This window comes from Benincasa hispida, chromosome 11 (genome assembly GCF_009727055.1).
Source record: "Benincasa hispida cultivar B227 chromosome 11, ASM972705v1, whole genome shotgun sequence".
Lineage (NCBI taxonomy): Eukaryota > Viridiplantae > Streptophyta > Magnoliopsida > Cucurbitales > Cucurbitaceae > Benincasa > Benincasa hispida.
This window is the reverse complement of record NC_052359.1, coordinates 47,833,144-47,856,751: the sequence shown is the minus strand read 5'-3', so window position 1 is coordinate 47,856,751 and position 23,608 is coordinate 47,833,144. Positions and strand designations below refer to the sequence as shown.

At 39.2% G+C, this 23,608-nt stretch overlaps 1 protein-coding gene across 2 annotated transcripts; it reads left to right on the top strand.

Annotated features, from left to right (window-relative positions):
• The first annotated feature begins 208 nt into the window (after window positions 1–208).
• On the top strand, window positions 209–23,291 carry LOC120091018 (methyl-CpG-binding domain-containing protein 9). Of its 2 annotated transcripts, XM_039048804.1 has the most exons (12): window positions 209–952; window positions 2,901–3,600; window positions 3,745–4,854; window positions 4,966–5,643; window positions 6,596–6,904; window positions 8,712–9,047; window positions 16,189–16,278; window positions 16,737–16,835; window positions 18,345–18,785; window positions 19,475–19,685; window positions 19,809–21,736; window positions 22,019–23,291. In XM_039048804.1, exons 1-12 carry the CDS (start codon window positions 438–440, stop codon window positions 22,319–22,321), a joined length of 6,720 nt encoding a protein of 2,239 aa, XP_038904732.1. In that variant the 5' UTR covers window positions 209–437; the 3' UTR covers window positions 22,322–23,291. The 2 variants fall into 2 exon arrangements, with proteins under 2 accessions (XP_038904732.1, XP_038904733.1); XM_039048805.1 differs by lacking the exon at window positions 16,189–16,278.
• The last annotated feature ends 317 nt before the right edge of the window (window positions 23,292–23,608 follow it).

Below are 23,608 nucleotides of genomic sequence, written 5' to 3'. Positions count from 1 at the left end.
AGTTGTCCATCATGAATACATAACATTCCACTCTAACATTACATTTTCCCGTCGTATAGATGAAAAAAAAAGAAACAAAAGCATTTATCAATAAGAAAAAGAAAAAGAAAAAAGAAAAAAGAAAAAAGGAAAAAAAGAAGAAAAAAGAAAAAAGAAAAAAAAGAAGAAGGAAAAAAAAAAAAAAGAAGAAGAAAAGACGGTCTCTTGGATACGGTCCGGTCTTGTATCGGTCCCAGTTTCTTCCATTCCCCACCTCTGTCTCCTCATTCTCCCATTTCCCTCAAAATCAAAACCAAAAACGGAACCACCAAAAACCTCAAATCTCCGCCGTCGATCCTTCTCACATTCTCCGATTCCCCGCCGGAATCTCTCAACTGAGCAATGGTACCATCCTTTATCCTCTTCTTTACTCACTTCACCTCCGAACCCCTTCTCGGATGATGGAACTCGCCGATTCCAGCGACGAACACCCACAACTCAACGACCTTCCCAACCCCACTGACTCCACCACCCGTTCCGCCAGCGGCACCGGCATAGGCATCGATCTCAACGAGATCCCTTCTCCTTCTTCCTTCTCCGAAACCCTATCCGATACATTCGACGTCGTCCGTTCCTTCCACGACAACCCTCCGCCTTTCGATGGCGACCCAGCCCATGTCCCTCGCGGGGTTCGCGGCTCCGTCTGTGGTTTGTGCGGCCAGCCGGAAGTGCGCGGCCACGTGGTTGTGTGTGACGGATGCGAGCGGGGGTTTCACCTTGCCTGCACCGGAATGCGGAGCGCTCACGCGTTGAATTTCGAGGATTGGGTCTGTGGGGACTGTTTTAGCAGCGGAGTGAAGAGTAAACGCTGGCCGCTTGGGGTTAAGTCGAAGCAGCTGTTGGATATTAACGCTTCGCCCCCGAGTGACGGTGATGCGTATGGCGAGGATGGTGAGGAATTGCCGGGTTCCAGGTATGGGGTTTTGTGGGTGAATTGGGGAATAGTAGACATAGTTACTTTCGTGTCTCTTCTAGTTCTAGCTACTGCCGTCATTGTTTGGAGTACATCGTTTGAGTTTCCACTCCTCCACGAGAACTTTGAGTTAGGAAATTTACATGTTAGGGAAATTTAGTTGGAGTTATTGTCGTTTTGAGTGTTAAATGTTTGTAGATGAGTGCTTCACGTTTAATACGAAGAACATGTCAATGTCTATAGATTGTAGGCTTAATAAGTCTTTTAGAAGTTGCGAAATGAAACACTCTCATGTATTATGTGTCTTCTTGTTATGCTTGGAGTTTGGTGTCTCACTCAGCTTCGAAACGTACAAAGTTAAGGGAAAATACCAATTTATACCACTAAACTTAACTTTGGGGTTGTATCGAATAAAACCTTGAACTAATAATTGTATCAATTTAACCCCTGAACTTTTAAAAGTGTACCAATTTACAATCATCCTCAAATTTGAAAATATGGAACTTTTAAATTTTTATAAGTGAATTTATTTAGACCCTTTACTAAGATTACCTCATCAATTCTTACATATGTGTAGACTTCTTTAAACGTCGGATTGACAAAATGTATAATTAGAATAGATGTATGGATGATTTTCAAAGGAAATTCTAACTGAGAGTCTGAATTGATTTGCTTATAAAAGTTTAAGAGTTTAATTGATAAACTTATAAGTATTGCATGATGTTAATCCAAAATGTAATATAATGGAAGATATAAATCGATACATTTGCAAAAGTTTAGGGTTTAAATTGATATAATTATTAGTTTAGGATTTTAATTGATACAACCCAAAATTTAGGGGTATTATGGTATAGTATAAGTTGATATTTTCCCCCAAGTTAATGACTGCTGGTTAGTGAGTTAATGTGTCCGTGTCAGAAATTATGCCCTTAGATCTTGTTCTACCCCTTTGCTTGTGTTCTGGTAATGGTGTCTTTTTTTTTTTTTGGGTCTTGTTTTTTTTGTTTAAGGTAGCTGTTGTGAAGATGAGCTATATTATATCTATTGGACTTGTGAGCTTCCTAATTTTGGGAAGAACAAACTTTAAATAGCCAAGGGTGTGAATTTGAGCCATTTAATCTCAAACATCTTGACTGTGGGTAAATTAGTTCATCATTTTCTAGTTACTCTGCCACATCCAAGAGCAGTTGTTGAGCTTAATGTGCCCAACATTTAACTTTGTGGGCTTTTATGGACTTTGTGGGCTGTCTCTTATACACATCTAGATGTGTATAAGAGACAGTCCAAGAGCAGTTGTTGAGCTTAATGTGCCCAACATTTAACTTTGTGGACTTTTATGGACTTTGTGGGTGAGTGGAATAATATGACTTTTAGAGGGAGGGAAAGGAGGACCCTAGTGAGATTTGGTCTCTTGTTTGCTATCAAGTCCTTTTTGAGCTTCGATTACGAAGACCTTTTGTAACTAATCTATAGGCATTTTTTTTGCATAGTTGGAGTCCGTTTTTGTAGAGGGACGTCTCTTTTTGTGAGCTTGGTTTTTTGTATATCCGTGCTTGTATTTTTTTCATTTTTTATCAATGAAAGTGAAAAAAAAAAAAGAAGAAGTTAAATGTGCCTTCATCTCCTTTGGTCTTTGCTGAAGGGGATAAGATGGGTTGCGGAGAAGGATGCATAGGTTCAGCTCCTACTGTTTTTTTGCATGGGTTGTTTGCTTGACTTATTATGTCATATCTCTATGTTAGTCTTCTAGCTTGAACATTGGTGGAGGCCTTACTCTTATCAGTACTGTTGTATCACGTGTTTCTCATCATCTACCTACTTATGAAGATTTGCATGTTTGGGAATTGGGATTGACTCTGTTTCATGAGATCAAACTAGTATGTAGTAGTGTTCTTTTATTTTTTTTATTGGAGTAATTTACTTCAATTTTGATTTTTTCTTTTTCTAGAAAGCACACTGCAGTAGACAATTCTTTTCGTACTCCCTTTTGCACATCTGCAAAATATAGAAACCTGTTACATTCGGGGAATGGATATGGCCATCAAAGAGCTTCAGATATTGTGAAAAACAAAGTTAAAATGGGTTTAGAAGACATATTGCAGCAGACACAGGTTGCAGGAAGAAGCTTGGATGTAGATTTGGGCTGTCCTTTAGGAAGTTGTAGAAGTAGTAGGGGCACATCAGTTAAATTGTCATCTCAAAATACTAGTGAGGTCTTTTTGCAGGCGCTTAGAGAGTTTATTTCTGAGAGGCATGGTGTGTTGGAGGAAGGATGGTGTGTAGAGATTAAACAGTCAGTTGACAGTTGTGAATTTTATGCTATTTACCGTGCACCTGACGGGAAGACTTTTGGTTCAGTCTATGAAGTTGCTTGTCATCTTGGGTTGATGTCTTCTATGCAGCCCAAAACAAGAAGACAAGGGTCTTCACATTTTTCTGGAAAGTCTTATATACCAAAAAGAAGGAAGCCAACCAAATCCTTGGTTGCCAATGGTTTTGCTGATAACAACGAGAGTTTGATTAATGATCGATGTAAGGGGCTCTTGTGTGATGGTCGAAGCCCATCTGTTATTACAGTTGTAAATCTTGAAAATTCTGAGGAAGCTGTGGCAGAAGAGAATGGAGGTTCCATTTTATCACAATGTTATGTAAGTGTATCAGTGATTTATGTTTATTCTGTTCATTTAGCTCTAATCTTTCCCCACAGTGCCTATGTACCGATTTTGTTATTAAATTAAACTGATAATTATTATCATTTCCTTACTAATTCTTTTGTTTGTTTTACTGCGTAGGAAGGATTTCCACTTCAATTTGAAGACTTCTTTGTTCTTTCCTTGGGGGAAATTGATGCACGACCCTCATATCATGATGTTACCCGGGTCTATCCAGTAGGTTTTAGATCTTGTTGGCATGACAAGGTTACTGGTTCTATTTTTATAAATGAAGTGCTAGATGGCGGTGATTCTGGACCCCGCTTTAAGGTTAGGAGGTGTACATGCTCTGCTTTTCCAATTCCAGTAGGTTCAACTGTCCTCTCTAAGGTAAAAAGTGAGAATTTTTCTGTTGAACAACACAAAGAAGATGGTTTAATCAATAATGGTAGTGACGAGAACTTACAGACGATTTTCTCAGACCTTTCTCCACCAAATGAAGATGATATTTTGTCTTGTCTTGGTGTTTGTTCTGACGGAGCTTTTAATATTCATATGCAAAATGGATTGCATCATGAAGCAAGTTCCATGGGGAAGTCTGGGAACCTCTCAGATTTTCAGTATTTGAGAGATGAAATTGGTGAGATTTCAGTTGAAGATGCTTCATCATCAACAGCTTGGAAAAGGATGTCACATGATTTGATCAAAGCTTGTTCTGAATTATGCAGTCGGAAAAACACTTTAAGATTCTGTTGTAATCATGTGGGTAACGAACAGAGTTTTCTAGGCCATTGTAGAATTAGAGATGATTGTGAACTGAACTCTAGACTAGCAAAATTTTGTGGTTTTCCAAACTCTGCGTTCATTCGATCTGTGGTTGAAGTTGAGAACGAGCAATGCAGTTTGCCTGATGAACTTGAAAAGTGGCTGGATCAGGATAGATTTGGGTTAGACATGGAATTTGTACAAGAAATACTTGAAAAAATTCCACGGGTTCAATCCTGTTCAAAATATCAGTTTGTAGATAAGAGAATAGACACTACGACTTTACCAACAGTTGAAAATGGAGTCCTCGAGGTTCAGAAATTTGATGGAGAAGAATGTAAAGAAGATGAGCCACTGAATTTTTTATTTAGAAGATTCAAGAAAGCCAAGTTAGCTGCTTTTGGCAATGCCAATGACAAGAATCCTCCTCCTGGAAAGCTTTTGTGCTTGCGTATTCCTCCTGAACTTACTGGTGACGTTTACCAGGTACATGCTAGCAATTTGTTTATTTGAGAAAATGAAATCTTGTTTTTAATTTGGATGTATAATCTTATTTCTTTTAGCATGATACCTTTAGATGTTATCTTAATGACCCAGGTTTGGGATTTCTTATCTCGTTTCCATGAAAATTTGGGCCTTAAAGAGGCCTTATCTCTTGAGGAACTTGAGGAAGATCTTCTCAACCTGCCGGGTGGTGGGGCTAATATTCTCCAAAAGTCTGAGAGTGAATTTAAGAAAGACCACCCACTGTCAAATGCTCTTAACACTGAGTTCTCAAATGGCCGAGTATCCTCAAAATTTAATGCTAATGGAGATCCACATGCTTTTATACAAATGGAAACAAGGGTAATGAAGGAGGTATCTGAAGGTAATCTGGCTTTCTCAACAGACAGCAGATGCATGGGTGCAGCTTTAACAAAAGCTCACACTTCTCTGTTAAGAGTGCTAATTACTGAGCTTCAATCCAAGGTAGCTGCTCTTGTGGATCCAAATTTTGATTCTGGAGAGTCAAAACCAAAGCGAGGAAGGAAAAAAGATGCAGACAGTGCATCTTCTATTAGGAAAATGAAGCTGAATTTGCTCCCTCTCAATGAACTAACGTGGCCAGAATTAGCTCACCGATTCATCTTGGCTGTCTTATCCATGGATGGTAATCTTGAGTCAGCTGAAGTAACTGCTCGTGAAAGTGGAAGAGTCTTTCGATGCCTACAAGGTGATGGCGGTGTGCTTTGTGGCTCTCTCACTGGAGTGGCTGGGATGGAGGCAGATGCATTTGTAAGATGGCTTTTAGTTAATTCACATCTTTTCTTGAGCGTGACATCTCAAATTTGTGCCTTCATTTCTTGCCAGTTTTTATATATGTTAAACTTCTGTAGCCAATGCTGATTTTTTCTTCTAATCTTCAGCACTATAGTAATTTGTAAGGAAAGATAATGCATGTAGTCTCACCAGTCACCATGATAGCACTATCGTTCTTATTTGTTGTGATGATTGAGGCTCAATTATTTATTATAACTTTAACTTGAAAGAAAATCCTGAAGTCACATGATTGACATATTAGCTTCCATGCGGATTAGTTTTTTTAGGAAGCTAGCATGGGCAAGGAGATACTTAGTCTGGTACTTGAAAGTCTTGGTTTCCTTGTGTAATAATACTAAGAACTTATTTTCGTTTGAATGGGATATTAAAAACTCGTTTTTAAGGTTTCTGTTGAGTGTTGAGAGGATTTTTATGTGGCAGGGGAAATGTTTTTCATGTTTGTTACTATGTACTTGATACATATTCTTATGAGTTCAGATTTGATGAAAGGAGTTTGTTCTTGTGAGTTTGCCAATGGTTAATCACTTTGAAGCGTATATTTAGGAGTAAGACAGCAGCAATATGAATTATATCTTCCTTGAGTTCTGCTGCAGCAGTTTGGTCTGATAAAATAGTTTGAGGTTACACATCAGTAGGCTCATAATTAGGATTTTTGGAAAAAAAAAACATCTTTTCCTTCTGAGAAAGTATCTCTACCCTCTCTATCTGTCAACTTATGGAGAACATTTTCGACCTCGGGTCAGCTACTTTACAGTGATCATGTTAGTTTAGAGAATATGTTGTTTGGAACCATGACAAGTATACCCCTGTTTAGTTTACGGGGTTCTTTTGTTTTTACCTGTTATATTATTGTTAACTCTTATGATATTTTCTCTTTCGTGTTCATGCTAATATTTGCTATTTTCAGCTGCTTGCAGAGGCTACAAAGCAAATATTTGGAACATTGAATAGAGAGAAGCATGTTATTACAATAGAAGAGGAAACCCCTGATACAACTGGGGGTGGTTGTGAGAAGGTGCTGGTTACTGATGGTAACATGCCAGAGTGGGCACAAGTGCTAGAACCTGTTAGAAAGTTACCTACCAATGTGGGAACCAGAATTAGAAAGTGTGTTTATGATGCTTTGGAGAGGAACCCACCGGAATGGGCGAAAAAGATTTTGGAACATTCAATTAGCAAGGAAGTTTACAAGGGCAACGCTTCAGGACCTACAAAGGTGCCATTTTGTTTATTCTCTACATTCCTTTTGAGTATCTTTTAAACCTCAATTGCATAATAAATCATTAATGAAAAGAATCAAGGAAATAAACTAGAGAGTAGAGATACCCCCCGGGCAGCCCCCCTCTTTTACAATGGTTTGGAAAAATTAAAGAATACAAGGACCGAGAGCAAGTTAAAGAACCTCATCTTACTTTTTACTGTCAGGGAACCATTATTTATTTATTAAAGGCCCCCCCAAGCTCAGGGAGTGCACAAAGAATTGTAGTTCTTCTGCCTAACTTTTCCATAGAGCATAGTGTGCAGGAATTAAGTTTCATCTTAGGGTTGCTGTGCTATTATTTCTGAATTTGTTGGATGCATCACTTTTCCTAGGGACTAGCGTCCAATCAAAAGCATAATCTTTTCTAGATGCTTCAATATCCATTGAATATCTGTCATATTTTGGAAGGAACAATAATGGTTACTTTTATTTTAGATTTGATCCAAAACCCAAGTGTGTATGTGTTACAAAACAAAAGGAGCTTCCAGAAACCGTGGGGAGTGGGGGTGGAAGTGGAAGTGGAAGTGGAGAGATATCATTGAGGAGCTCCTATTCTTTTCTTAATTCTATCATTGATTGTTTTGATGGATGAGGGGAAGGTTTATAATCTTTGGGAGGATAGGTGGTTGGAGATAGACCTGTTTGCTCTGTATTTCCTCGTTCATAACATCTACCTTCTATTCTTTTGCGAGGAATTGTTAGGTGGCCTCGTTTATTTCTCATTTTTTGACTTCTTCCTCGCCTTGTATGGGTTTAATCATCTTTTGTCTGACGGGAAAATGATGGATATTGTGGCCCTTTTCATGTTTGATTCGGGAGTTTTGGTTTTTTTCCCCCTCCCCATTTTAGATCCTATTTTTATTGTCTGTTCCTCCTTGGGTGGTTTGGTCAAGTTTTTGGTGTGGTAGGTTATCTATGGAAGAGTTAACACCTAAAATCAGGTATTGTGGAAAGCAGCCCAGCTTGATTTGGTTGCTATGTTGTAGTATCTTGTTCCTCCATGGGTGGTTTGGTCAAGTTTTTGGTGTGGTAGGTTATCTATGGAAGAGTTAACACCTAAAATCAGGTATCGTGGAATGCCCAGCTTGATTTGGTTGCTATGTTGCAGTATTGGTAAGAGGGTAGTTGAGTTTGGAGCCGCTTCTTTGATGAGTTTGGCTTGTGTTTTCCTAGGCATAGGGATTACTGAGAGAGGAGAATAGATTGAGTTCCTTATTTAGTTTTTTATCCACCATTTCATGAGAAGGGAAGGCTTTTGCGGCTGGCCAAAGTGTGTTGTTTTGTGGGTTCTTTGGGGAGAGAGGAACAATTGAGTTTTTAGAGGGCTCGAGAGGACTTTTAAGGCTTAGTTTGTGCATTTCATGTGTTCTTTCATTTTTCTCAATGTAAGTTCGGTTATTTTATAGCAAAAAATTGAACATAGATATTATGTGCTGTCTTTATATTTGTATCTTAATTTCTTATCAAAAGATGAAATGGCAACCTATACAAGGGTAAGTTATACACCTGAGGTGGCCTTCAAAAAGAGAGAATAGGCTAGACAGCTGAAGTTGTCAGCATAGTTTGTGGTCATGATATGCTGAGTGTTTGCTGTTATTCAAACAGATAATCTGTGGAAATTATCTTGTCTGGGCTCTTGTTTTTTGTTTCAGTTTCAGGAATTTCTTAGTTGAATATAGCTTAGCTTCTTCCAAACTTCATTGTGCTTATTTCTTCATTTTGTTTGTTTTATAACTTGCTTATTTCTAATTATCAAATACAGAAAGCCGTTCTTTCATTATTAGCCGATATATGTGGTGATGGCTTGCCCCAGAAAGTTGAAAAACGAAGAAAGAGGATAACTACTATTTCTATATCAGATATAGTCATGAAGCAATGTCGCATTGTATTACGTCGTGCCGCTGCTGCAGATGATGCAAAAGTCTTCTGCAACTTGCTTGGCCGGAAATTGATGGCTTCAAGTGATAATGATGATGAAGGACTTCTTGGTCCACCAGCCATGGTTGCTCGACCATTGGACTTCCGGACTATCGATTTGAGATTAGCTGCCGGGTCTTATGGTGGATCACATGAAGCATTTCTTGAGGATGTTCAGGAGGTTTGTTGTTGTTCTTTAATCGAAATCTGTTATAATAGTGTCTTGTTCTATGTCTTTGCTTACATTTTTAGTTACCTCAGAGAATGTATTAATAATGATGTATGTGTGAGATTACTAACAGGGGATATATTTGGGGTTGTAAGAGAAAATATATTTGCTGTTATAATGATTATTTAGAAGAAAAATCATTGATAACAATAGCCTTCAAGTTCACCTTTTAAGAGATGAAATTCCAAGTGAACTTGAAGGCTATTGTTTCTGATAAAAATAAAAATAGAAGAAGAGAAACACAAGACTGATTTACATGGAAAATCCTAGGCCAGGGAGAAAAAACCACGATTGAATCTTATTATTAAGTTACACTGAAATACAGAAAGACTACTCAAATAAATAGATAGATAGGAAGCCCTAGGCCCATAAGTAAATTACAAATAAACCCCTAGGGCAAACAAACCCTTTTTCAACACTCCCTTCAAGTTGGGTTGTAAATATCGATTAGACCCAATTTGCTGACACAGTAATCAAAACTTTGTCTTAACAACCCCTTTTTAAGGACATCTGCAATCTGCTGATTTTAAGGGATGTAGGGAATACATATGCTCCCATTGTCCAATCTTTCTTTAATGAAATGTCTGTCAATCTCGACGTGTTTAGTCCTATCATGCTGGACCGGAATGTTAGCATATGCTCCCATTGTCCAATACTTATTGCTGCTTTATTGTCGCAAAACAACTTCATTGGAAGCTCACTGTCGTGTCGAAGATCTGTTAATACTTTCTTCAACTAGATCTCTTCACATATCCCCAAACACATGGCCCTGTATTCGGCTTCTGCATTACTCCTGGCAACCACTCCCTGTTTCTTACTTCTCCAAGTGACCAGATTGCCCCAGACAAATGTACAATATCCAGACATAGACTTTCTATCAACAGCAGATCCAACCCAATCTGAATTTGTATAGGCTTCTATACCATGTTTACTAGATTTCCTGAACAGAAGACCTTTATCAGGAGTGCCCTTTAAATACCGTAAGATGTGTTCAACTGCTGTCATATGTTTTTCATAGGGAGCTTGCATGAACTGACTAACAACACTCACGGCATATGATATATCAGGTCTCGTGTGAGATAAATATATCAACTTCCCGACTAACCGCTGATATCTTTCTTTGCTAATAGGAGCTCCATTATTAACATTACTCAGTTTGACATTATACTTTGCAGGAGTGTCTACAGGTTTACACCCAGTCATTCTTGTTTCTTTGAGGAGATCTAGAGTATACTTTCGTTGTGATACAGATATACCCTCTTTCGATCGGGCCACCTCTATCCCAAGAAAGTATCGCAATTTTCCCAGATCTTTAATTTCAAATTCTTTAGCCATCTTCGTTTTAAGTCTTATGATTTCATCAGGATCATCACTAGTCAAAACAATGTCATCTACATACACAATAAGTACTGAAGTCTTACATACACAATAAGTACTGAAGTCTTTCCTGAACTCGACCTTTTTGTGAACAACGTGTGGTCTGAGTGTCCCTGATCATACCCCTGAGCTTTAACAAACATGGTGAATCTGTCAAACCAGGCTCTTGGCGACTGTTTCAACCCATACATAGACTTCTTCAATCTACAAACCCAATGGTTAAATTGGTGTTCGAAGCCCGGTGGAGGGCTCATATAGACTTCTTCTTCGAGTTCTCCATTAAGAAACGCATTCTTCACATCCAACTGGTGTAAAGGCCAATCTTTATTAACAGCAATAGATAATAGCACCCCGATTGTATTGAGTTTGGCCACAGGAGAGAATGTCTCAGAGTAATCAATACCAAAGGTCTGGGTAAAGTCTTTGGCAACCAGTCTCGCCTTATATTTGTCAATCGAGCCATCGGATTTGTACTTGACAGTAAATACTCATTTACATCCAACCGTCTTGTGCCCCTTAGGAAGAGTAACCTGTTCCCATGTTCCATTTTTCTCTAGGGCTCTTATTTCTTCCATAACCGCAGCCTTCCACTTGGGAGTTTCCATGGCAACTTGTATAGTACGTGGAACCATTACCGTATCTAGATTGGTAGTAAGAGCCTTGAACTCAGGAGATAGGTTACTATATGTCATGTAACTATGCATAGGAAACTTTGTACATGACCTAGTCCCGTTTCTCAAGGCAATTGGAAGATCAAGAGACGCATCATGATTCTCCTCTTCTCCACGTTCCTTACTGCAGTCAGCCGTCTGATCTATGGATCTTTTGTCAGAAGGATTTCCCACACAATCACCTTCCCTTCCACTATTCTTGTTTGCTAAAGTTATTTCTTCAGTGTTGTCTTTTCCATCGGTTTCTCCATCCTCCTTAGTTCCCTCTATTTTCTCATTATCTGCATCAATCTCTACATCTCTATCCATTCTACAATTATCAGTCTCAACACAATCATCAATATCACGAACAAGGATATTCATACCTGGAACTGAGACCGAGTTAGACTCATGAATTGGAGCCGGAGAGGCGACACTGTTTCCTTCCTGAGATTCTTCCTGTAGTAGGTTATCCAAGGGACTTGATTAGTGGGAAGAACAGGACTAGGAAGAACAGGGTTATGGATGTTCAGGTTCAGCCGACATCTTTAGGAGGATAGAGTACGAGGACCAGTTAGTCTCTTCACTAGGACACTCCTCTTGAAGGGACTAACGGGAAAAAAACGGTTGATCCTCAAGAAAGGTGACTCCATAGACACAAAGTATTTTCGAGACAGGGATTATAACACTTGTACCCACCGTTGATGGAGAGAATACCCAACAAAGACACATTTCTGGACACGAGGAGTGAATTTGTACGATTGGGACCATGGGTATGGACAAAGACAACACATCCAAACACCCGCAGAGGTACGTCAGGAATTAATCGAGTGTTGGGATACAATTCTTTTGAAACATTCAAGAGGAGTATGGAAGGACAAGACGTGGGAAGGCATGCGGTTTGACAAGTGGGGGCTGTAGTGAGAATAGCATCGCCCCACAAATAGGAAGGAGGAGAGGTTGATATCATAAGGGAATAGGCGACCTCTACTAGATGTCTATTTTTCCTCTCGGCAACTCCGTTTTGCTAGGGAGTATAGCACACGAGCTTTTGATGGATGATTCCTCTAGATACCAGGAAGTCCTGGAATGAGTTATTAATGAATTCATGCCCTTTGTCACTCCGTAAAATGGCAATTTTTGTGTTGAACTGGGTTTCGACGGTCGCATAAAATTGTTGTAAAACAGAGGACACCTCAAACTTATCGGTCAAAAGGAAGACCCAGGTCAATCTGGTGTGATCGTCAATAAAGGTGATGAACCACCGTTTGCCTGTAGAGGTAGTGGTAGGTGAGGGACCCCAGACATCACTATGGATAAGACTGAACGGTCTGGACGGCTTGTAAGGTTGAGAGTGAAACGAAACACGACTCTGTTTAGCCCAGATACACACATCACACTGTAAGGATGACATATTAATATTATGAAATAAATGCGGAAAAAGGTACTTCATATATTGAAAACTGGGATGTCCCAGACGGAAATGCCATAACATAAAATTAGTTTCAACAACAGAGAAATTCAAAGAAACAAAACTAGTCCTATAACCATCCTTAAAGGAAGTTTCATCAGTCAGGAAATAGAGCCCCCTATCGTGCTGGACAGTACCAATCGTCGTCCCCAAGCTCAGATCCTGAAACAAAACAATGTCGGGTGAGAAAATAGTCTGACAGTTCAAGTCCCTTGTAATTTTACTAACAGATAGTAAGTTATACGAAATTTTAGGAACATGCAGCACATCACGCAATACCAAACCATCAAACGGAGATAGATATCCTTTCCCTGCGATAGGGGCAAAGGAGCCATTGGCGATTCTAATTTTTTCTTTGCCGGCACTCGGGTGATATGAGATAAAATGATCAGAAGACCCGGTCAGATGGTCTGTTGCTCCAGAATCCACAATCAAAGGCTGTTTACCATTAATGCTAATAAAGCCAAAAGACTGAGTCGTACTTGAGTGTGCAATTGCACTAACCCCAACAACACTTAAGTTACTCTGATTGTCAACTTGAGGCGGAGTTAAAGTCTTGTCATTTGCCGAGTCGCTGGCCAGAGCACGTCCAGAACCAGTCTTGTCCTGTGACTGGCGTCGTTTGTAATTTTGAGGTTTCCCATGAAGCTTCCAACATTGGTCTTTCGTGTGCCATGGTTTTTTGTAGTGTTCACAGATAGGTGGAGGTTTCTTGTCACTATTTGATCCAGATGACTTGGTGGCAAAAGTTGCAGCCTCAGTAGACATAACAACTGAAATATTCATGGCCTTAGACTTGTCTTCTTCGAGGCGTATTTCAGAGCACACCTCCTTCAGTGATGGTGTAGGGCGTTGACCCAAAATCTTGCTGTGAACACCGTCATATTTTGGATTTAACCCCGCCAGAAAATCATACACTCGATCAGCTTCCTTAAGTTTTGAATACTGCATTCCATCATATGTACATCTCTAGACAATCTCACGACATAAGTCCATTTCTTTCCATAACAAGGACAATTTGTTGAAGTATGATGTGACGTCCATAGCTCCTTGCTTACATTCATGAATTTGTTTGCGTAAGGTATATAGGCGGGATGCATTCTGCTTCTACGAATACAATTGTTGTACTACATCCCAGATCTCTTTGGTAGTCGCCGTATAAAGTAACGGTCTGCCAATTTGAGGTTCCATGCTACTCACCAGAACTGATCGTAGCAATGAATCTTCTGCTTTCCAAAGACGCTCATGGGGACTACCAGGTTCGGGTTTGGCTATCTCCCCAGTTAGATAGTCAAATTTTTGTCTTCCTTCCAGAGCCATTCGTATGGATTGAGACCATGAAAAATAATTTTCGCCATTCAACTTTTCTCCAATTATAATCCCTGCAGAGTGTCCTATTGATCCAGATAATAAATTTGTAGCAGGTAAAGAATGGAAAGAGTTTACCGGGTTCTCAGAGCCTAGCTGTAAATTTGACGATTCCGGTTGAACCATTTTTGAGTTTGTACCAAGAACCAACCCAAATTCAGCGAGCTGTTGCTGGAGGAAAACAAACCTGCTTTTAATCTCATCAGAACATGCCCTGATCAGACCGGCCGGAGAGTTCGCCGGAAAAACAATCGGACCGGCGTCACTGTAGTCAGAGAAGACCGGCCGTCCTACCCCTGGAGGTTGCTGGTCAGAAAACGCCGTCGATTGGTCGCGCAACCCGGTAGTTTTGAAGTTGCGGCTGGAAGTTCATCTGAAGTCGCGGTGGCTGGGAGCTCTCGTCTGGGTTGTGCGAAAACTTCTGGGAGATCGACCGGCCTGTTGTGCGCAAAGGTTCCCGGCCGATTGGTAGGTCTGATCGTCGTTAACGGATCTGAATAGTCGCTGAACACCATCTGGGCTATGACTGAACCTGGCCGAACACCGAACAAGGCTGGATCTGTTCGCCGACCACGATCTACACTTGGGATGTCGGCTCGTCTGCGGTTGAAGAGTGGATAGGCATCGCTCACATCTGGGCGAGACCCGATCTGTCCACCGGCACTCATTTGTTGGAGGAGGCGAGGTAAGGTAGTCTCTAGGTATTGTTGGATAGTTTCCTTAATCATATCAGTCATCTCAAAATTTGTCGTCGAAGGAGACTCATCAATGGTGGCTAGGGTTTTGTCCCTGTGCTCTGATACCATGATAAAAATAAAAATAGAAGAAGAGAAACACAAGACAGATTTACGTGGAAAATCCTAGGCCAGGGAGAAAAAACCACGATTGAATCTTATTATTAAGTTATACCGAAATACAGAAAGACAGCTCAAATAAATAGATAGATAGGAAGTCCTAGGCCCATAAGTAAATTACAAATAAATTCCTAGGGCAAAAAAACCCTTTTTCGACAGTTTCAACGGTTTGCTTTGGGGTTATGTGAGGCATCCTGGTGGTATATTACTTTCTTGAGTGTACTGAGACCTAATAGTTGGAACTTAAAGACAGGGTAGGGAGAAGATAGGGCAAAGGGCATATAGAACTGTGCCATAATGACAATAACAGGGGGCTAGACAAGGATTAAATTGGGAACTACCGGATGAATTTTCTAAAAAAACCCATGCATAGTCATAGCCCTCATAGACCATTTCCAAAGAGTTTTAGTGTTTTATCTAAAGCCCTTTCCTTCAATAGATTCCAGCAGCCATCCATCCACTTTATCTGGAAAGCTCATTTGCAGCTGAAGGACTGACAAAATGGAGCACCATACGGGTTGGGCAAAAGAACAATGGGTGAAAATATGACCAAGAAATTCAGCCTCCCTTAAATAGAAGCATCAAATGGAAGGCCCATCTTCGAGACTTCCTTTGCAACCTGTTTCGCTTGTTCAAGCAGCTTCTATAGAGCAAGGACCAGAGGAGTTCTTACTCTCACTACTAGCTTGGTAAGATGGATGAAAGCTGATTTTGTTGAGAAAGCTCCACTGGAATCTATCTTCCACAAAACTCTATCTTGGCCTAAGCCCAAACGTTCTAGGTCCCTAGGAGTTCAGTGTACTTTGTCCATCTAGGATCTCTATGTCAAATAGTCTTGTCTTATATTGAGGTCCTAAGTTTGGGAGACATCCTCCAACTGCCAGCAATAACATTATCTCCTTTTAGGAGATTTGATATAAGGAAAGCCATGGACAAGGGACCTTTGAAATCTTAGGATCCTCCCAAAATCATATACGGTATATTTTAATAGAGTTTTTCCTGGGAAGCTTGCTGGAAAAAATTTGGGGGGTAATTCATAGGTAACGTTAGGTGGAGGAACAAGATCCTACTGACTAATGGCTTTGGCAATTCCATCATGACTCTGACACCTTGTGGCAAAAGGTTATTGTTAGCAAGTACAATAACTAACTTGTGGAAAGATATTTTAGTTTGCTTCCTTCTTTGTTTATTCAAGATGTTGTGGGAAACGGGAGGTGTACTTTTTTCTTTTTCTTTTTTCATTTTTTCTTAATGAAAATTTGGTTTATCATAAGAAAACTCCAGCTATGTCCATGGCCATGCTACAGTGCTAGGTATTTAACAGTTCAGGAGTCGAATGTTTTCTCAGCTGATGTTTGTGTCTGATCTTTCAGTTTCAGAGAAAAAAGTTTCTCTGGACTAAACAAGCTGCCTTCTATTTGGTATCCTGGCTTGAAAGTAACAAAGGGATGCAGACCATTAATGTAAGCTATTCTCAAATCGATAGTCCATTAATGTAAGCAAAAGAGGAAGGATAAGCTATTCATTTGAGATACAAAAACTTCTATTAATGAAAAGAAAAGATTGCAAAAGAGGAAGGATAAGATATTTCGTCCTGAAAGGCCCTCTCTAGTTGGTCTGCATCCAAAAGGGAGTTCTGACAAGAGCTCCAATGGGAAACCAACCGACTGAATTCTAATAAGCCAATCCCTTTGTTACTTTCAAGGAAATGGAAATATCTTATCCTTCCTCTTTTGCTTACAGTTTTTGAACGTTAGTGTAAGCTAATCATGGACGAGTTCCATTTTTCCATTTCCTTCCTTTTATTGTCTTACCAGATACATCGTGTTTTGTTTTAATTGGTTTTTACTCCTTTGGCTTGTGGCTTTGGCTCTCCTATCCAAAAAACTTATTCGTATTAATGGTTGATATTCCCTTGCAGCTCTGGAATAACTTGCGTTATGCTTATGGTGATCAGCCTGATTTGGTTGAATTAGTTGAGACATTATCTGAGAATTTTGAGAGACTGTATGAAAATGAGGTATGCACCTTTTTGTTTTCACTTTCCATTTCTCTTTACAATTTTGACGTGTTCATGTTTCTGCAGTGGTGTACTGGCAGTTGTGATGCATGAGATGTATGTTTACACATGCAGCTGGATGTTTTAACGCTTGAGTTTTATATGTTGATTTAAAAGCCTTTCGTTTCCTTATATTTATATTGAAGAACATATTTTAGTTAAATAATGTAGGAATAAAGGGCCTTTGAGGAAAGCAATGGACACTCATTTGCCATTTCTTAAGTCAATGAGATTACCAAAATACTTCTGTTGGCATGCATAAAAAAGAAGCAGTTACAGGACTCTTCAGGCAGAGAAGTCCCAGATGCCTGAAAACATATTATGTATATACATGAGGCTTCAATTATCTTGTTTCTTTTATACAAATTAAAGATGACTGTTAGCTAGGATGTAGTACTTGCGGGTAGGGAAAAACCATTAGAATTGTAGGACTTCCCGAACCTGAATTATAATCTTCCACCTTTAGAAAAACTAAAAGAGAACTATTTACTTTGCCTCTAGGGCATGGGGCTCTGCCACTGCCACCATAAAGAACTTTAAGTGAACCACCGAGAGTTCAAATCATATTTGCTTTCATGACTTGTGCCAGAGGGTCGGTCTATTCTTTTGACAGAGTTCAAGCTTTTGCTAGCTCTTTCTTATCAATGGATTCTTGATGCTTTTGGAGTGCAATTTAATAAATCATTCTTCTCTACATCAGTAACCACTCAGAGAGACAAACAGTGTTCATCTTTTCATGTTACTCATCCATGAAACTTCTGAAGTCAAGGGCAAGCTCATGATTGTCCATGCTATTAACAAGGTTGTTCTCTCTCTTGGTCACCCCCCTCCTCTCCAATGAACTTCTCAATGTCTTATCTAAAGTCGCTGGGAGACGTAGATATGATTGCTTGGATGCGAATCAACATATTGCCTTAGCGGCGTTCTTTCCTTTTCCTTATTGAGTTACAACTTACAACCACCAAATCCTAAGAATATCTATCATCGAGAACCTTATTTTATTTTATTTATTTATTTTTAATAATAATAATAATAGTAGTATTTATTATTTTGGGGGATCCTATTATTCTATAGGTTCTATTGTGCACAATTGGAGCCCTTTTCTTTAGGGGGTTCCTTTTGAGGGCTTGTCTTCTTCTTTTGGGTATGTCCTTGTATTTTTTTCATTTATTTGAAGATAACTTATTTCATAAAAAATACATTTGGCATAAATGAGGAATTTTATAATGTTTTTTGTAGGTGAAGGTTTTAGGAACGAATTTCATTGCCGTACATGTAATCTGAAGCCAGCATTCTGTTATTCTCTCTTTTGCATTGTCTTTTACTGGTGACATATTTTTGACACTTGACAGAAACTCCTGTATTCATTTCTTATAGGAGCTCCTTGGAAAATTACTACGTTTTTCTCGTCCCTTTTCTTGCTCTCTCTCTCTCTCTCTCTGTGAAAATAAGATTATAACTTTCTTGCAGGTTTTATCTCTTATTGGAAAACTTCAGGAATTTTCCAAGCTAGAATCTCTGAGTGCAGAGACGAAAGTGGAAGTAGATAGCTTTCTCGTGTCCTCAAATGAGATTCCAAAAGCCCCTTGGGATGAAGGAGTCTGTAAAGTGTGTGGCATTGATAAAGACGATGATAGCGTCCTTCTATGTGATACATGTGATGCTGAATATCATACATATTGTTTGAATCCTCCTCTTGCCCGGATTCCTGAAGGGAACTGGTATTGTCCCTCTTGTGTCATGGGAACACGTATGGTTGAAGATCCATCTGAGCATACTAAGAACCACATTATTAACCTGCACAAAGGCAAGAAATTCCGAGGAGAAGTTACTCGAGATTTTCTGAATAAACTTGCTAATCTAGCAGCTGCTTTGGAAGAGAAGGAGTATTCGGAGTTCAGTGTGGATGAGGTTTGTTAATTTTGTCATTCTTGGATTATTTCTCATACGTGTGGCATAAGCTTATAGTTTTTCTCCTGTTCCATTATGTTATTTGATTCTTCTTAATTCTGAACATTGTTTTACTTGTGCACTTCTATCTATGTATTTCAAAGGTTCTTTAGTATGCAGCCATTTCTATTATGCCTCAATTCAATTACCACACGTTTATGGAATAATTTGTGAGATTTCTAATAGGGGATATATCGTGAGAATTAATGGGAATATTAGTAGGATATTAGTAAGGGCGTGGTGGAAAAAAAAATTAGTTAGGATGATTTGGTTATAAATACGAGGAGTTAGGGGATCTTAGGGTGAGTGGATTATTATAAGGAGATTTCTAATAGGGGATATATCGTGAGAATTAATGGGAGTATTAGTCGGATATTAGTAAGGGCGTAGTGGAAAAAAAAATTTAGTTAGGATGATTTGGTTATAAATACGAGGAGTTAGGGATCTTAGGGTGAGTGGATTATTTTGGGGGATGCTCTAGTGTGGGACTTGAGGAGACGAGGGACAACCCTCTTGAAAGGCAATTGTAATTGTAATTTCTCTTTTGATATTGCTTGGGTTTCTTGTTGTGGATCCTAATATAATAAAAAAGGTTAGTTTCATTTTATGGCTCATATTACCTTAAGGATATATATTTCTTCTGGATGCAGAGATTATTCTTGCTCAAATATCTATGTGATGAGTTGCTTAGCTCAGCCTTAATTCGGCAACATCTTGAGCAGTGTGTGGAGACATCAGCAGAGTTGCAGCAGAAGTTACGTTCGTGTTTCATGGAGTGGAAAAACCTCAAGTCTAGGGAAGAAGTTGTGGCTGCAAGGGCTGCAAAGCTTGATACAACTATGCTTAGTGCAGTTCGAGAAGGTGGGATGAATGATGGGTCTGCTGACTTCCCTGCTAATGACATTAAATGTCTTCACTCAATATCTTTTTTCTTTTTCCTTGATTGGTTTAACTATTTCAATTTGTTCTCTGATGATGTTTCAGGACAGGGTAGTTGTGACGGAGCTAGGCTTGGTGCTTCTGATCAATACTCATCTTTAACGAGCTTAGAGAATAAGTGTCACAACCACACAGGTTTTCAAGAACAAATGAGCAGTGCCCACGATGTTATTGATAACAATGATGCTGGTGGCAATGTCCTATCCAGTTCTGGGTCACAAAACAGTGGCAAACCTGTAAAATTCATTGAGCCACCTTTGTCTGGTTCTTTGCCACAAGACATGGATGGTTCTGACCAAAGTAATATGGAGACTGAAATTTCTATTCTTCCATCCGGAAAGCAATATTGTACACCTTGTGATGCTAATGGAGTGCCTGTAGCCCCCTTTGTTCCTCCAAATGAATCGCAAGCCTATCATAATGAGTTGGATAGTATTAAGAAGGACATATTGCAGGTGCAGGATTCTATAGCATGTATGGAGTTAGAGCTTCTGAAGATATCTGTACGTAGGGAGTTTTTGGGTAGTGACTCTGCTGGTCGGCTGTATTGGGCTAGTGTTATGTCAAATGGACAGCCACAAATCATCAGTAGTGGGAGTTCGGTACAGATTGGAAGTGAATCTAGAGACCGAGTTGTTAAGGGTCACGTGTTTAAGAATTATACTTCAACAAGCAATGGTAATTGTTCAAGTTTAGATGCAAATATGTATTCCTCACTGCTTCATCTGCCAAGGAATTTTATTGGAAATTCTCCATGTGTTTCTTATCAAACGGAGGCGGATATATTAGAACTCGTTGATTGGCTGAAAGATAGTGACCCTAAAGAAAGGGAGTTAAAGGAGTCTATTTTGCAATGGCATAAACCTAAACTTCAGATATCTTCACGATCCAATAATCAAAGTCCTGAGGAGCAGTTAAAAGATTCATCATCAAGCTCGGATGTTGAAAAACTTGAATGTTCTGGTTTTCTTGTTAATAGGGCATCTTCTTTATTAGTAAGTAAGTATGGGCCCTTTCTTGAATTTGAAATGCCCGACGACTTAAATAGATGGCTAGACAAGACCAGGCTAACTGAAAATGAGAAAATGTTCAGGTGTGTATGCTTGGAACCTGTCTGGCCATCTAGGTACCATTGTCTCTCTTGCCATAAGAGTTTTTTGTCTAATGTTGAACTTGAGGAGCATGATAATGGAAAGTGTAGTTTACACCCTGCCTCATATGATGGTGTTAAGGAAGTTGGCGACTCTTCAAAAAGTAAATGCAATATCAAATTTGAGAGCAAGCAGGAGGAGAGCTCGAGCATGACCATAGCAGAAACTTCTAAAGGAGGGTATTTTAACCAAAGTATGGGGTTAATTAAATATCAGAATGATGGTATGATGTGCCCATATGACTTTGATCTCATCTGTTCTAAGTTTTTGACTAAGGATTCAAACAAGGACCTTATTAAGGAGATTGGACTTATTAGTTCTAATGGGGTTCCATCATTTGTGTCTTCTGTATCACCTTATGTTATGGAATCAACATTGAATGTAATTGATCTCAAGAAGGATTCTAGTACTCCGGAGGATGGGACCTTGGCTTCTGAATGGCCTTCACTAGGAAATATTATTCTGGAAAATGCTTGCCATCAATATTTGGCTACTGATAATTCAATCCCAAAACCTGCTGGAAATGAAATTAGTGCACTGAAATCAAAAAGACTCGCATCAGGATGCCCAGAACCAAAAAGTAAAAAAATTTGCATGGATAACCGTTTTTCAGAGTTTGGGATCGGTAGATGCTGTGTCATCCCACAATCATCACAGAGGCCATTAGTTGGCAGAATCTTGCAAGTTGTAAGAGGACTAAAAATGAATCTGCTTGACATGGATGCTGCACTCCCTGATGAAGCTCTAAGACCATCAAAACTACATATTGAACGGAGATGGTCATGGCGTGCATTTGTGAAATCTGCAGGAACAATTTTTGAGGTTAGCATTCTCGGAGTTCAGATACCGAGTCTGAGTACTTCAATTCCACTTTGTGATTTGAGAATCGGTTTCCTTAATGATTTTTTGTTTCTGGTGCATCATTTCTTGCTAGCTTGTATTCATAGTTGTTGTAACCATCAAGATATACTTTGTTCACAAAATTTTGTGGTGCTTATTAATTTACGTGAAGTTTTAGCTAAGAGTTTGAAGCAATAATTAAATTTGTCTTGGTTTTGAATTATTTAGTGTGGTGGAGTTAAAATTCTTTATTCATTTCTCCAGATGGTTCAGGCAACAATTGCATTAGAGGACATGATAAGAACGGAATACTTAAAGAATGAATGGTGGTATTGGTCATCTCTCTCTGCTGCTGCCCAAATATCTACCGTATCTTCTCTTGCACTCCGTATATTCTCTCTTGATGCTGCTATTATATACGAGAAGGTATCACCTAATCAAGATTCAAATGACTATTTGGAGCCGAGCAGTATACCAGAACAGAAGCTGGGTGGTGTGGATTTAATAGAGAAGCCCAGGACAAGCAGCAGAAAATCTGGCAAGAAAAGAAAGGAACCAGAAGGTTAATTTGAAAGTCTCATAGCATTACTTCTGACAAAGTCTATCCAGAGGGTTTCTTCCAGTGGTTATGGTGGTGGTAGAGGTCTTGTGTTTGAAGACAAGTACCTTCAATTCATTTTGTTGTTTATACCATGCCATTGCTCCTTCACAAATTTGGGAGTTATTTGCAATGTCACTGCTGCAACCATTGCACCCCCGCTGCTGACAGATCGTCTGTACATAGAGGTAACTCTACTAACTGGGATACGTGGTTCAGAATCTATAGCCAAGCACTTTGTTCATAAAGACTGCTTGAGGCTCCAACTCTTAATCGATAATATGGTCCCTTGGCCCAATTTTGGACTGAACTGCTGGAGTTTTTCTTTTCCTTCTTTTTTCTTCTTTTTCTTTGTTTCATTAAATGCTTGGAGCGGGTAGGATCCAATGATGTCATCCTTAAAGAGCAAGATCCATACACATAGAAAGCATTATGTATAAATAGAAAAGGGAGGAAGGGAAGTCTAGAAAAAGAACTGAAGCTCAGTTGTAATCTTATTTAATTCTTTACATTTCTTTCCCCCTCCCCTTGACCCATATTTTTTCTCTGCAATTTATTTCCATCCCAACTGGGTACTTGTAGATGTCTTACCATCATTCACTGGTGGCGAGGAATACTTGTTCTCTCTTTTCTCCTTGTCTTCTCCCGTGTTGCGAATGACCTGCATGGTGGGATTTTTTTGCTCGATTTGACTTTTACCCTGCAAGTTTCTCATACACAAACTTGTTCAAGTTCTGCAGCCGTTGCCATACAGGCATTAGTATTAACAATCGCAAAGTTGTCTTTTTCTTCTGTAGAGTTCTGTCTTCCTAGGTGCTCGAGGAGTGACTTGTTTGGGGCCTTCCTCAATCATTGTAACAGTTAGGTAGTAAGTACCATGCACTGATTTATATAATCTTGAATATTTTTGCTTATAGTAATCAAAGGTAGTTAATTGCACAGCCTTTTTTTTTTTTTTTTTTTTGTCTTGATTATTCTTGATGACTCGATTTCCTTGAAATTTTAAGGATTGCTCAACATGGTTGCTCTCGGATATTTCCTGTCATTCTAAACCAGTTATGGTTACTAAACCTATCCAGTTGGGAATTCAGTATCGGTGTCTTAAATTGCAAACAGGAATATGGTTTTCCACTGATCGAATTTTGAGAATTTTCCTAATTTGGATCAGTTTTTTTTAATAGCATTTTTTTTAAGGGAAAAAGAAAAAACAAATCAAAGTATGGCACATCCTTGTAATGTTTTAGAAGTTTACAGTT

Coding starts and splice junctions, on each gene's coding strand:
- LOC120091018 (XM_039048804.1), top strand. CDS start 438: ATGATGGAACTCGCCGATTCCAGCGACGAACACCCACAACTCAACGAC. Junction 16,279..16,736: donor AAGGGATGCAGACCATTAAT/GTAAGCTATTCT, acceptor ATTCCCTTGCAG/CTCTGGAATAACTTGCGTTA. Junction 18,786..19,474: donor CGGAGTTCAGTGTGGATGAG/GTTTGTTAATTT, acceptor TTCTGGATGCAG/AGATTATTCTTGCTCAAATA.